At 44.3% G+C, this 14763-nt stretch overlaps 1 protein-coding gene across 1 annotated transcript in view; it reads right to left on the bottom strand.

Moving 5' to 3' along the window:
* Window positions 1–7656: 7656 nt before the first annotated feature.
* cntn3b (contactin 3b) overlaps window positions 7657–14763 on the bottom strand; it is a gene marked incomplete at both ends in the record, with an annotated part of 50769 nt that continues 43662 nt past the window's right edge. The window contains 8 exons of the mRNA XM_083660730.1: window positions 7657–7748; window positions 8376–8541; window positions 8653–8765; window positions 9450–9636; window positions 11232–11341; window positions 11767–12001; window positions 12944–13014; window positions 13583–13732. Coding sequence (XP_083516856.1) covers window positions 7657–7748; window positions 8376–8541; window positions 8653–8765; window positions 9450–9636; window positions 11232–11341; window positions 11767–12001; window positions 12944–13014; window positions 13583–13732 — 1124 coding nt within the window. The remainder of the gene's footprint in view (window positions 7749–8375; window positions 8542–8652; window positions 8766–9449; window positions 9637–11231; window positions 11342–11766; window positions 12002–12943; window positions 13015–13582; window positions 13733–14763) is intronic.

Here is a 14763-nt window from a genome sequence, read left to right as displayed (position 1 = left end):
GTTCTCCGGCCACCCAGGGCCACGTCGCCCCTCATTAATAAAGTGCAGTGATTAATTTGCACGCCTCCCTCCCGTGTCCCTTCCCTTGTCATCTGTTGAAAAGGCGCCCTCCTAATTAGCCAACACTGATGGAGCATTCGTAATGCCCAGGGACAAAGCCAAGGAGCGCCGTTACTGTGGAGAGAAGACGTCCATGGATCCTGGCTGTTGACACAATCCTTCAGCTTCACACCTGAAGTCCACTATTCCTTCAGATGTTGTAGTTGTCATAGACTGTGTTGCATAGTTGATCGCTCTATATGCTGACAACAATGTGTTATTGTAGGTCGCTTTGGATAAAAGCGTCTGCCAAATGACGTAATGTAATGTAATGTAAAGTAATGTAATGTAAAGTCTGCTGATCTTGTTTTTAGGATTTCTCTTTAGATTGTAATAACCCATTTGACTCAACAGTCCCACGTCCTGTGCTGCTGCTGCTGCGATTAAATAATGATCAGGTGTCATGGCGGCACGCGGTAGATGCTGTAGCGCGTGATAAACTGCTGCATTTTAAAGTGAAACAAAACAGGCCTTTGTAGAGTCTGTGGGGAAAAAGTTGTCCCACTTTACCCTGTTTGCCACTAATGTCTGTGCCGTCACGTTGGACACGGCCTGATGAGGCTGATTTCTGCTTCATTAGCCAAACACTCTGTGTTGCTCACCCCCTTAATTATGCATAATTTGGAGCAGCAAGTACCGTCTTGTGATAAGAACCATAGACATATATAAGGCTAGATGGCTTAAGGCGGAGTCACCAGCGTCGTTGAAGCGCCGCCATCTTGCTACGGCAGGCTTTCTGGTACGTTCTCTGGTAGCTGTTGGAGGGTGCACAGACAAAAATACTCATAACTTGCTGAAATCTTGACGGATTTACAAACGGTTTGGTTTATTACAAGCATATTCCGTTCCCGAGATATGGCAACAACAAAACAAAAAACACAAAAAACACTATATTTTTGATGGGCTCCAAATTACACCAAAATTATACCGAAGCATCTATGCCATGAGAGGGATTCAGGCACAAAGTTTCATGCAGTTTCATCCATTTCCCTAGGAGTTATGATCATCTGATGTGATAATACTAACCCAACAACAGATGCTCATAGCTCCTAGCAAAATGGATGAAACTGCATGAAACTAGGTGCGTGAATTCATCTCATGATGATGATGCTTCAGTTTAAGTTTGGTGTAATTTGGAGCCAAAAATAATAATAAAATGTTAGCGTTTTTTTAACCCATAGATATATATAAAGCTGTGGTGCCGTAGCAAGATGGCCACCATGCGACGACGTCGCTCTCCATTGACCGGCAGCGCGGGTAAGCCATCTAGCCTTATATATGTCTATGATAAGAACGACCGGATCCCAAAGCAAGTTCAAAATCATCAGGAATTTACAGTACATATTAGTGTGGGGAAATATAAGCAGCAGCACACCGTGGCCTGGTTTTAATCAATGTTCACTTTGTCAGTGTATCCTCTCTTCTTTTGACACCAGCGTACAAGAGGTGAATTAAACCAAAAATATGTTCATCTCTATCTGGACAGTGAGTGATCGTTGTGATATTACGACTTTTACTCGTGCCACTAAATCACTGCCAATGCTGCGCTTTACGTGAAAAGGTCAGGAGAATTGTCCACGAAACCTGTTACATAAGCAAGCATGGATTTACTCTGTTATTCATGAGCATTTCATGAAACTGTAATGAATGTGCCCTGCACGCATTCTTGTTGTAAATGCTAATGCTATTTCTGTTGCGACTACTTCCACTTGAAATCCTGAGCGCTGAGCACGTTATGAAACTGAGTTGATAATCCATACTGTGTGTACTGCACAGTCAGTTATCAAAATATAATAATAAAAAAGTCTCTCTTTTTTCCACACACACACACACACACACACGCATACACGCACGCACGCGCACACACATACACATACACACACACACACACACACACACACACACACACACACACACACACACACACACACACAAACAATCAAATGATGATGATGCATGTTTAACAGAGTTAATCGCTCAGTGGATGCAAACAAGGAGCAAGGAGGTCAATAAAGGGTAAAAGAAAATTGTGCAACCTTGCATGAAGCACGTTCACAAGTTCAAATCACACGGCTCATGCATTAAACGTACTGCAGGTCAGACATAAAGACATATCCTCCCTCCACAGATACAGTAGCCTGCCGTTGTGCCTGTGTGCGGCTAATGATGGGTAAAATGCTCTACAATGCTGTTCAGTACTTTGATGAAATGGAAGATTATAATATAGTGAAACACTCCTTTGCTCTACAAACTGCTATGACACAATGTAATCCGTTTTGGATCCCACTGACTAAAACGGCTTGCGTTCCATCGATGTCTGGATCCAGGGCTTAAAGCAAAAACACATTGTGAGCTGGAAATGTTCTTGATTGATGTGTCCGGTCTTTAGTATCCGGTTTCCAGTTACTACAAGTTAGAATAAAACATGGACATACCAAACAATGTATGCCAAGAAGAGACTTGCCGGATCCAGCTTTGTATCTGAAATGTAATGGAGGAAAGCGGGCAGTTGAGTTGGGCAGATGGGGTAGTGAGTCTAGTGACAGCCCATCATGACCAAACCTTCTACAAAGTTTCATAGTGTTATGTGAAAAGGTGCCTTTTTGTGTTTTCCATTCCTGATGGCCTGCCTGCCTGCATGAGTTGATTTTGGCTCATAAAAAAAGAAGAAGAAGCTCGCATTCCATTGGTAGATGTAAAATATTGCTTTACTTTGCTGAATATGATTGGATAAAATCCATAAAAAAAATATATATATATATATATATATATTTAAATATATACACAGTTTGTGAATCTAAAACACACGGGCAAAACGCGGCCCCTGGACCATCTCAATCCGGTCCCCAACGTCCTTAAGGAAAACAAAACAACCCCCAAAAAGTCAATAAAAGACAGCATTATGTTAATAAATCTAATCCGCTACAGCCATCTGATTTGTATCACTATGATATCAGGGGATTAACAGGAGAAATTACCAATCACAGCCGGAGAGAGGCCTAAATATACTAGACTCCCATGAAAATAGGGAGTCTTTGGCAGGTATGAGTCCAATGTGTGGCCGTTCGCTTACTATGTAAGTCACTATGGCCCTCTGGCAAAACATGTTGCCCACCCCTAATCTAAAGCATCCATATGCCTGAGGTCTTTAAACCCTGTGTGAATCCCATGAGCAGAGCGTTCTGAACGCTGCTCCTTGCCTCGCCTGGAAGGAAACACGTTCGGCTCAATTGAGCATTGCTGTGATGTAGCCATGCATGCTAAAAACACTGCATTATATAGTATTTAAACATTAGAATTCACTCTCTTAAAGTCAATGCAAGTTATTGTTTTGAATTAGTTAACAGCATTGTCTAAATACGGATGCTGACGACTAGTGTTGTCATAGTGCGGTCTAAACACTTTTTGGCATCTTGTTTCAGTCGTGTGCCTGTGTTGACTTGTCTTGATCTCTATCGGATGTTGAATTGACTTTTGACTGCATGAAAATAAAAAAATGTAATTCGACGTTTGGTTTCATTTCTCCCCAGCGCCACAAAGATTTCACCTGTAAAAAGCTGTATGTAATTAGGCCTCAAACTTCTATGCATTGATTAGTCAGTTCCTATGCATTGATCAGTTGGATGTTGAAGGGTGTATTGCAAAGCTCCTGCAGAAACACTGTTCATCCTTAAGCATTATTGTTACATTAGGAAAAACATGCAGGCAGTTATTTTGAATTGACAGACAGACAGTCATGAATTGATTTGCTCTGGTCTTGTTTTGACTATGTCTCGACCCGCTTTGCACCGGTCCTGACTCAAACTCCACTGGACCTGGTCTTGGAATTGACTAATGTCCTCTTGACTACAAGCCTGCGAACAACCATCAAAACATCAAGTGGCAAAGGCGAAGCTCAGCCTATGCTGAATGGAAGATGAGGGCAGGTGGCATGTGAACAGACTGCTTTGCCGGAATAAACATTTTTATTAAGTTATACTTTTAGAAAAGTCAACACAAATTCACAAAACAATGATTAACATGCACAAGTTTAGTATACAAGACAAAACTGTTACTTTTCAATATGAAAATGCCATTCTACATGTCAGTATCTCACAGAGATCATTGATTAATACACCAGTATTAAGGTTGAGGAACACACTATATAAAAGCAATAGGTTGTAATCGCTGGCCATGTTTAAAAAATATATGCAAGCTATTTACATTGCACCAAGTAGGCCTACACTCCTTTTTAGCAACAACTACCGTACAGTATCCATAGTATAAACCAATTCAAACAAGTAGACTTTGTGGATATAAATAGACTTGTGTGTTGCTGTGTTGTGATTAATACATTAAACCTTCTGTTAGCCTGCCGGTTACCATCTTGTCTTTCACTTTCTAGCTTGTACTCAGCGGCATCAATCAAAGCACAGGAACGGAAAATTATATCGCTTTTTTTCCTTTCTTCTGTGAGCATGGTAACAAGGAACACGGAGAACTATGTAAATAATAGGAGAGCTTTGATTAACTGCCACACAACTAAGCACTGCAAACTAATTACTTGTAAGCTGGCAAATTCAGTGATGTTTTTAGCTTATTTGAATAGTATTAAAATAAAACGTATGTTACACCATGTATGTTCGAATGTACTTTTTCTCAATAGCGCTCGCATCTCTTGGAGAAACAAGTTAATAGGTCTACAGTGTTGCCTCTAATTTGTGAAACAGAGATACTTCTATCGGCAGAGCATTGCATCCCTACAGTGGTGGCGTGGGAGATTTAAAGACCCCCTGAAGTCAACAATATGTTCTTCTTCTTGTTCCTACGATTGGATGATTGGGCTTCATTGTGCAGAATGATGTATGTGCAGAGTTTGACACTAGAAGGCTGTTTTCACAAGTTTGGAAGCCAATCCCTGTCCAATATTCAACTTCCAGTGATGGCAAAAACCATATCAGACCCAACGTTGTTATTATTATTATTCAAAGTAGAGTATTTTAAATACATCTTAAACATGACTTTAGGGGGTCTTTAACTTCGAATAACATTAAACAGGCAGTCAGGTTTCAGGGCCAATGACCAATTCACCATCTACACTGCTCGTTAAAAATGTTGTAAAAGCCCAGTTCCAAAGTTGTAATGGAGCAAATGCAGTCTGCCTTCTAACAAACAAACAAACAAACAAACTAGCAAACAAACATAGAAAACAGCATATGAAATGATCTGATAGGGACTGGAGTATCAGAGGACATCTCAAACGCCCGGGTACACGACAAACCAAGCGCAATAAGGAACGCGGCCATCGGTCAATCAAGCGGCCGAACAGTGACAGGTGTAATAATGGGACGGGAAAATCAATATCCCATTGACTGGTCTGCAGCAGCCTAATCAACGAGCACGGAGCTTTATGAAGCTGGCCCGGGAGCAGATAGGGCCGCCCGATTATGTCGGTGCTTGGACTTTTATGAGGCCTCTGGGGTACGCACACCTGTTCTCACGGCTAAGCGAGGACATCCAGTCACCTTGCATCAACTCCCTGTGCTTTCATTCGACTTTGGGGGCCGGGAGGGAGGGGAGCGCAAAATGACAGCCTCCGAGCTAACGGTCGTACAAGACCCCCCGTTCCCCCCCCTTCCCCCTTCCCCCTTCCACCCCCTCTCCCCTGCCCCCTTCATGTTTGGCAACGGCACATTAACGTGTAGCAGTGCGGTTGACTGTTACCCACGAAGATCCCGCGAACATTGTCGGGTCTCCGGTAATCGCACCTCGGCTCTTAGTTGGGCGACTTTTGATAGAGCCATCATCAGATCATCATCATCATCAGAGATAGAACAGAGGAGAAGGGCCACCCTCAGCAGAGAAGCAGCAATGTTTCTCTGAGTACCGTCCAATATGACAGCCGAACCTCTCGCTCCATTTCCAGTCAGGGCTCTTGCGCTGGCATCATTAATTCAGATGCCTTAATAGCCCATAAATTATGCTACGGATGGAATCAAACATTTAGAATGCCACAGAGCATAAATATTAGGACCCAAATTTCCCGCCGTATATCTCAATCCGTTGCGGCTTTCCTAAAGCTTTCAACCCGTTCTTGTTGCAGGTGCCCCACCATACTTGTCCCTATGAAAATTTAATCAACATACACTTTCCATTAATGGGCTCCCTTCGTCTAATTTCGTCTAAGAGAAGCAAAGCAAACAATGACTGTTCTGAAACATCAATATCTCTTCTAGGACATTTGGAAAGAAAAGAAGAAGAGAAAACAACAACAACGCTAGTTCTAGTGAAGGCACTAGTATCCTGTAGTCCTTGGTGCACTGGGCCAACTGGTCATCGGGGGTGTCGTATTGTTGTAATATGATATACGTATCTAGAACACAGGTCGTCTAAATGTAGAGGAGGAACAGTACACATGGGATCTGCCTGACATAGTAACACCACACTACTCTATTCTCTGCAATCCTAACATTTCTCTAGACTGAGAAAGCAGAGTATGATAGGCATTTATTATTTAGAGGAGCATGAGATAGAGAACAAAATGCCAAGACCTCTCACTGCACTGCAGAGAGGGTGTTCAGCTGAAGAGCGCGCGGCTCGGTAAGAGGGCTAATATTATTTCAATATGGAGAGATAAGTGGGTCTGAGGCACAGTTGATCAGTTTGCTATGCATCCCCCGTCCATTTGACAAAGCCAGCTAAAAACATTAAGCATGCAATGGGAATGTTTTTCTTTTCTTGTTTTGCAGCAGGTGGGGGGGAAAAAAAGAAGCAAAAAAAATATAATAATATAATAATATATAATATATATATTATATATTATATATTATATAATATTATATATATATATTATATATATCATATTCTTTTTGTCTATGATTCAACAGTACATCTTGCAAAGTGGGGGTATTAGATCATCCAGATATTCTGTGGATGGAATTGCCTTTAGCAATGGTGTTCATCTATTGGCCTCCTGAAAAACAATCTGCCATGAATTGAGGCTAACCTTTCTGTAGAGAGCTTGACCTTGAGAAGATAATCTTCTGAATACACACCTGCTTTGCAAAACATGCTCTAACCTTGACAGGAAAAAAAGAAAAATCACCCATAAAACTGAATTTGACAATTTCAAGAAGCCAATGTCACCTACTTTGGTATGTATAATGTAAAAAGGGATTTAAGGCATGAGTATCTTCAAGGATCCTCATCGAACATACTGTAGCTCATGTGGACATCGTAACTTCCAAACGGAAGTATATTCATGGGCCAAAACTCAAAAACACTATAAATGTACTGTACCTAGAGCATGGTGGCACTTATGACGCTGAAAGAAATACTGGAAGATATCATGCACACAAATCATCGTGTCTCTATCTGACCGTCTTCAAAATAAGCGGGCATGGTCCCTTTAAGAGTTGGAGCGAGCCAAGTCCATTCTGGTCCCCTTCCGTCCCCGTGTGCCCACTGAAGTCTGGGCCTTGTGCCAGTGCAGCGGAGGGTTAACGCAGGACAGGCTGACTGAAGGGACAGCGGGGGGGGATGAGAGAGAGAGGGCGCTCCAAGGGCTCTGATTAGACATCACCAGGAGGAGCGGAGCAGCGCGCTGATGAGGACCGCGGAGAGGCACCACGGGCCGGGGCGGCCCGCTCCCGAGCCCCGCGCTCCCATGCCTGAAACCACAAGCAAGCAGAGAGGAGAGAGAGATGTCGTGAAGTCGAAGAACCCAAAATATCCACCACCCATCAACACGAGGAAAAAAAGCGGCGCACTTCGCCGAGCCATCCTCGAAATCTCCTGACAAGTCGTCATAAATCAAACGGCAACTGTGGATTTCCCCCATATCTACATTATTAATGGCTTCCAACAGGAGAGGCCATTAAAGTACACTGAGAAGATAAGGGTTGTATCACATCAAAGAGCAGTTTGGCACAGCAGGGGGATGGGAGCGCGGGGCTGCTTTATATGCTGCAGTGCTGTGCAGCCAGTCAACAAGGAATAATAACCCCATGGCAGAGATGGATGACATCGTGCACGCATTTCTAAAAAGGTTGCTTTTCTCACACAGCCAAAATAAGTCTATTACACACGGTCGGGGAGGGATGCAATGGAGCCAAATTAAATGTTCCCTTTCAAATTATTGAATCATCGCTAAAGCTTTATGAATGGTCAGAGAGAGACGATATGGAGAGAGGGAGAGGGCGGGGAGATGGAGAGAGAGAGAGAGAGAGAGGGAGGGAGGGGAGATGGAGAGAGAGAGAGAGAGAGAGGGATGGGAGAGAGAGGAGGAGCAAACTCACTTAATTTATGAATGTGGATGGGTTCACTGCCCACACCTTCGCCCCCTTCGCTCTGGGCCTTGATCTTGATGAGATAGTTGTCGTTGGCAGACAGGCTGAGCTCCACGGTGGTTTTGTTGGTCAAGATAGTGTTGATGTCGTTGTAGCGATGTCTCTTCAGCAGCACCTGGACCAGAGGAGGCCGAGAGCAACAAAAAAAAAAGCATGAACTGATGCAAAAACGTCTTGTTTTTTTTTTTAGGAAAGGATCAGAGCGTCACCGTGATGTGGGACCTACCAAATATCCCGTGACCTTTGACTCCGTCTCCATGGCTACGACAGGATCCCAGTGTAGGGTGAGGGTGGAGCCAATCATGGTCCATTCTACGTTGAGCGGTGGCTGACCTGGTGCTACAACAGAGCCAGAGGTAACGATATCAGCAGACATTTCTCAAGTACAGTGTTTTTTTTTTAATCAATTGATCAATTACCCCCGATCGACCAATGGAGGCACTAGTGCATTGACCCGAACACATACCCTTAATCCAGCGTCCCACCTGCAGACATGGCCAATTGTGCCTGTATGGACGCCCGACCAAGCCGGAGGTAACACGGGACTGAAACCTGCGACCCTCATGTTGGTAGGCAGGGAATCTATCGCTGCATTACCCGGACGCCCAAGTACAGGGTATTTTATATTTAGTGTTGTTCTAATAGTAGGCACGCATACACTTCTCCCTGTAGCTGCACTAGGCAAAAGTGTTATGTATAAATGCAACTGTCTTATTAGTTGGGGCTGCAACAGAGAGGAACGTCCCGTCCCATTAGATGCAGCAGATTCACTTTCTTTGCCCAAATGAAATTGGGCTGTTGGGTATTGGCAACATTGGAAAATCTGCTCGCCCCACGGGAACGAATGAATTGAAAGTCAAATTGTATTTTATGAGCACAACCAACACGGCTGAAGAAACGTCACGGCGAGCGTGTTGAGGACTGAAGGATGTCATCCGAATGATGTTAATACCCTGAGGGATGCATGGTGTCAATACCCTGAGGTGTGTATGATGTCAATACCCCGTGGTATGCACTACTCACGTGGCTTCTTTGTGGTGGTGTTGATGGGTGCCGACTGAGGCCCGGAGCCGGCGGTGTTGAAAGCAGCCACAGCCAGGTAGTACGGCGTGTTGCCGTTCAGCCCCGTCACGTTCACCAGCGTGTAGTTTCCAGATATTCTCACTTTGCCGACGGTGTCGGGCTTGGTGTCGTCTTCCCAGTACACTACCTGTTAAACCGAGGAGTCACACCCGCCGCCGCCCGGAGGCGTGGAAACCACAGACACAGACAGTATGAGAAACACAAGATCCTGTAAGTGATGCCTTCCACCGCATCATTGAAATGCATATTCCATCGGCCCAATCTGAAATGCTGTTTGTATTACGGAAAGGGGAAGGTGGGGTTGGGTGGAGCTGATGAATAATGAATCTTTCAATTGCTGATGCACATCCTCTCCACCCCATCCTGTTCATATAAACAGGTCATTAGTGGGCCATACCATAACCAAGCCCAGAGGGGAACCCGATGATATATGGCCTGTGTCTGTGGTACGCTATCACTTCTTACCTTTGTGTCTCGGCAGGCTGAGCGCTCAAAGTACGGTGGTTACGGTTAAACGCGTGCCTTTCAAACATATACCGCGCTAACATTGCAACGCTACAGCAAAGGCAGGAGAGTGGATTCGCCCCAAACAAGATGCGCAGCGTTTAATTGCGTTCCTTCAGGGCATAAACTTCCAATTAAGGGTGCAGGTGAAGACGTATTTGATGAAGCAAATGAAGTAATCAAATGCCGGCTTTGGGACGTATTCAATATTCATGTGTCTGGTATTAAGTGACATGAGAGTTAAGTCGATAAATAATTAAATAGAAATGTGAAGTTCACCCTTGGGATACTCCTGAGATTCCATGTACTCGATGCATCTGCAATAAATTATTTTCAGATTTGTTATCAATTATTATCCTGATGAGGATGGACTATTGCGTGACTAAAATTCTATTTAAAGTAATGGGGAGTAAGCGTCTTTGAGTCCTTGAAAAGCGCTATAGAAAACCCATGTTTATTATTATTATTATTATTAATAAGTGATTTCGTTATTTTGAAACTGGATTGTATTGGCAATTGCGAGAACATCCAATTGGAGGAGATCTGTGCTGATGGCCACCTATCGAGATTTGGCGGGTTAAATCCACTCCAGGGGTTAAATCCACTCCGGGGGTTAAATCCACTCCGGGGGTTAAATCCACTCCGGGTGGTTAAATCCACTCCGGGTGGTTAAATCCACTCCGGGGGTTAAATCCACTCCGGGGGTTAAATCCACTCCGGGGGTTGTGGTTGGAGAAATGAGCCCCGTTCCAAAAGGACAATGTGGCCAGCGCTATGGCAACCGGGGGAGCTTTGTGCCGAGGTAGGAGCTTGGAGGCAGGCAGAGGTGACAGATATTGAAAGAGCGCTGGGAGAAAATGCAAATCACTCTTTGCATTCTTAAAAGGACGAGGGATTTCCGCCCCCCCCCCCCCACCCTTCTATGGGCCGGCTGTTGGTGCACTGAAGTGTTGAGGTCATTTCATGATATTATTACTCATAAGACAAAATCTCTGCAGGGAGACATGTGAAGATATAGTAGTATATTATAACAAAAAAAGAAGGGGAAAAAATAAAATCTAATTTTAAAGAACAACGAAAGAGTGATTATGAGCTGATAAACAAACCGTAGAGAATAGAGCCAAGTTATTTGAAGAAAAGGGAAGGAAAAACAGAGAGAGAGACAAAAAGAAGATGATGTCGCTCTTTATTTTGCCCGTGCGGTTAATCACAACGTACCTCGTATCCCAGGACTCTTTCGGGGGTGGCGGGAGGAGCTTCCCAGGTCACTTCAATCTCAGCTGCAGACACACTTCGAGCCTGAACCCTCTTAGGAGCCACAGTGGGGACTGCAGAAGAATGAGAAGAATCCCACAGACTCATCCAACACCATCACACACACTAATAGCACTGAGAAGAAGCTCACAGAATAGACCTGTAGTTTCACCGAAAACCTATTTCCACCACTCTCTCCTTTAATGGGATCTGTGACTGACATAAGGGAAGACTATCTGCCCGGCAAATTCAATTAACAGGAGACCTCCCTGACAGCGCAGTGTGGTAAGTGTCTACTAGGATTTCCTGTAATCTACCGCTGCAATAACTAATATCAAGTTGACACCACCCAGCTTGATCGGAGAGGGAAAGAGTGGCGCTGGAGGGGGTTGGGGAGGTGAAGGAACTTATTTCATACTCTTCAAGGTTGTACTTGTAAGGGGAAGAGAGGATGTCTTATTTAAGCGTGACTCTCTCCATGTTGCCTACGTTACCGTACCTTCCTCCGCCGAGTACACCGTGCCGATGGAGCTGAAGGGCCCCTCCCCTCGGTTGTTGTACGCCCCCACCTTCACGTCGAACGGCGCGAAGGGCGGGATGGTGTCGTTGCGGAAGGCGTAGCGCGACACCCCGGGCGTGGAGATGACCGCGCGCGTCCAGGTGACGCCGCCCACCGGCCGGAAGGCGATGATGTAGCCGAAGCCCTCGCCGTTCTGCAGTTCCTCCGACACAGGCTGGGAGCGAAACACAAAACTATAGTGATATTAAAACGCATACAGACCAGGACACAGACCGGCCCCGTCTCTGCGCCACAACACGTTTAGCCAAACAAGCCTTTTACAAGGAGGCCGTGATTAGACACATCCGCTCCATCATCACCAGTGTTGGGCAAGTTACTTTCAAAATGTAATACTACATATTACTAGTTACTTTCATTTGAAAGTAATAAGTTACTCTACAATATTACATTCTATGTAGAGTAACTCGTTACTTATTTCACTACTTTTGCATTACTTTTACCAAAACAACAGCAGCAGCAGAATGACATCGCCGCCCCGGAACCATCCCGAAAAATAATTTCAACCGCCTTTAAGTCAGAGTAAACAATCCAAAATTCTAAATGTTATTCTTTTCCTTTGTTATTGTCATCTATAGTGGTTATTTGCATAAAAACACAGTTTGATTAGGAAATGATTGTAAATTTTTTAAATATGTGCTTTGATTTAATAAAATGTAACTCAATTTGTAACTTGAGTTACTTGACAAAGTAACTGGTATAATATTACTGAAATCCTATAAGTAATAAGTTATATTACTGAGTTACTGCTAAAAGTAATATATTACATGTAATATGTTACTTTTGTAATGAGTTACCCCCAACACTGATCATCAACCACCACTGTCCCCGCCCAAGAACCGCTCCGGAGCCACCTTTCGCCTTATCGTTTCCTCCTGCATGGCTATGTAATTGTGGATGAAGTGTGGACGTCGGAGGAGGAAACGCTCTGTATCGCTGACTACAATCCCATTTTGGAGGGGAGGAATGGAGGCTAAGCCAGAGGGGAGGTGTCTCGCTCTAACGCGGCTCATAAAATTGCTCCCATTCAATTCTGCACAATTAAGCGTTAGCATTAGTGTGCGATGGAGAGAACAGTAAAATGTGACAGATGACTTACCTCCCATGTTATCACTAATTCAGACTTTGTGCCGCCTCCACCTCCGACATCAGTGGGAGCCGTATCGGGAACTGAGAGGTAAAGAAGCCCAGAGGGGAGCAATTAGAACACAGTTTACAAAGCTCGGCGACAAGCCTACACTGCACGCCGCGTAGCCTTATGACAAGGATGCATGCAGCGAATATTGTTTTCTATTTTACAGCCCACAAATCTCACACCGTGTGCAAATACACCAACGTCTCAGAGTGCGGCGACTTTATACTGATATCGCCCAAAAATGTCACCATGCGTTCATCACAGCAAGCCGAGATCTGCGTGGTAGCATATTTTTTTTGCAAATGGCATTCAACTAAACCCACTCGATTCCCGTTCGCACTCGACTCTCTGGGCGTAGCAGTGCGATGGCACCGCACCGCGCGGGTACTGCTAAGTGGAGGAGCGCTCGTGCACATCCTCATGTGGCGCATCCTTAAATTAATGGAGCATCACATTGAATCTGACAAATCAGCAAATGGTTCAAGCAGCTTTTAATGTCAGATGCCTAGTGGCCTTGTATGGGAGTGTGTGTGTTTGTGTAGGGGGGTGTGTGTGTGTGTTTTCTTTTATCGTGGGGGGGGGGGGGGGGGGGTTTCCACGTACTGGCATCCTCCGTCCTGGTCTTGGCTGAGGCGGGGCTGGGCTCTCCCATGCCGACAATGTTGCGGGCCACCACCCTGAACTCATACTCCACCCAGGCATTCAGAGCCACCACTGTGGCTGTCAGCATGTTACCGTTGACCATCTCAGGCACTGCAAAAGTGGAAACGAGACGCTTAGAAAGTGCGCTTGTCACAAAACAGGAGCTGCATCGTCAGAAGAGAGCACCACGTGCACCGCCATCGCAAAGAACACGACTCAAATCTCCACGTACGATTTGTCTCATCGCAGGGTTATCAAACGTGACACGGTGCTGTTGTGTTTTGGGGTAGCAATTTGGCAACCGTGAAATTGCACAAAATCAAGATAAAAGCTTTTTTATTTGTTTTTCTTTATTTTGTTTATATGCAAGCTTAAATGTTGAAGATGGCACTCAATATATAACGAACAGTTTTAGGATCACTAAATATTTACAGTGTACTGTCATTTGTTAGCACACTAAGCTTGTTCAGGGGGAAACCGACTTTCTCTGAATGTTGCTTTTAGGAGTACAAACATTCAAATAAGCATATCTCAAGCATTTGAAAGCTTACAATCTGCACTTTCATAATAATAATAATAATAATGCTGTAGTAATAATAATAATAATAATAATAATAATAATAATAATAATAATAATAATAATAATGAAGAAGACGACCTCGGCCTACTTGTTACCCAAAACACCTGTCCCTGTCAATGTTGCCTGATGAATATGGAATGCTTTTGTTATTTTTATAGCTGCACTAGGCAACATTTGTATGCAAAGACACACCCATCCTATCAACCCACACCCGTCCTACCAGCCTAATTAACAATGTGGGGCTGCTGTAGAGGAGAGTTACATCACCCTAATGAGACACTGCACAGTCACCTTAATTGCCCCAAATTAAATTCTGCGATGGACCCTTCTCCACCCACCATCTTTCCCTGGTGAGTCCAGAGAAAGCTGGACTCACCAATGATAGCTCGTTCCCTCTCTTGTCCTTTTGGTTTCCTGTGGTAAACAGTAAAGCACTGGTTCTCAACTGCTCTAGCCTCACGACCCACATTTTTCCTTAGTCATTAAGTCATGACCCAATTTTGTGAGTGCATTTTACTGATGTCACATTGTGTGACTTCTGTGTATTGAAGTGCGTAGATTT

The sequence above is a fragment of the Poromitra crassiceps genome, assembly GCF_964638095.1.
Source record: "Poromitra crassiceps genome assembly, chromosome: 25".
NCBI lineage: Eukaryota > Metazoa > Chordata > Actinopteri > Beryciformes > Melamphaidae > Poromitra > Poromitra crassiceps.
The sequence above is the reverse complement of the archived record's forward strand: the minus strand, read 5'-3'. Positions and strand labels throughout refer to the sequence as shown.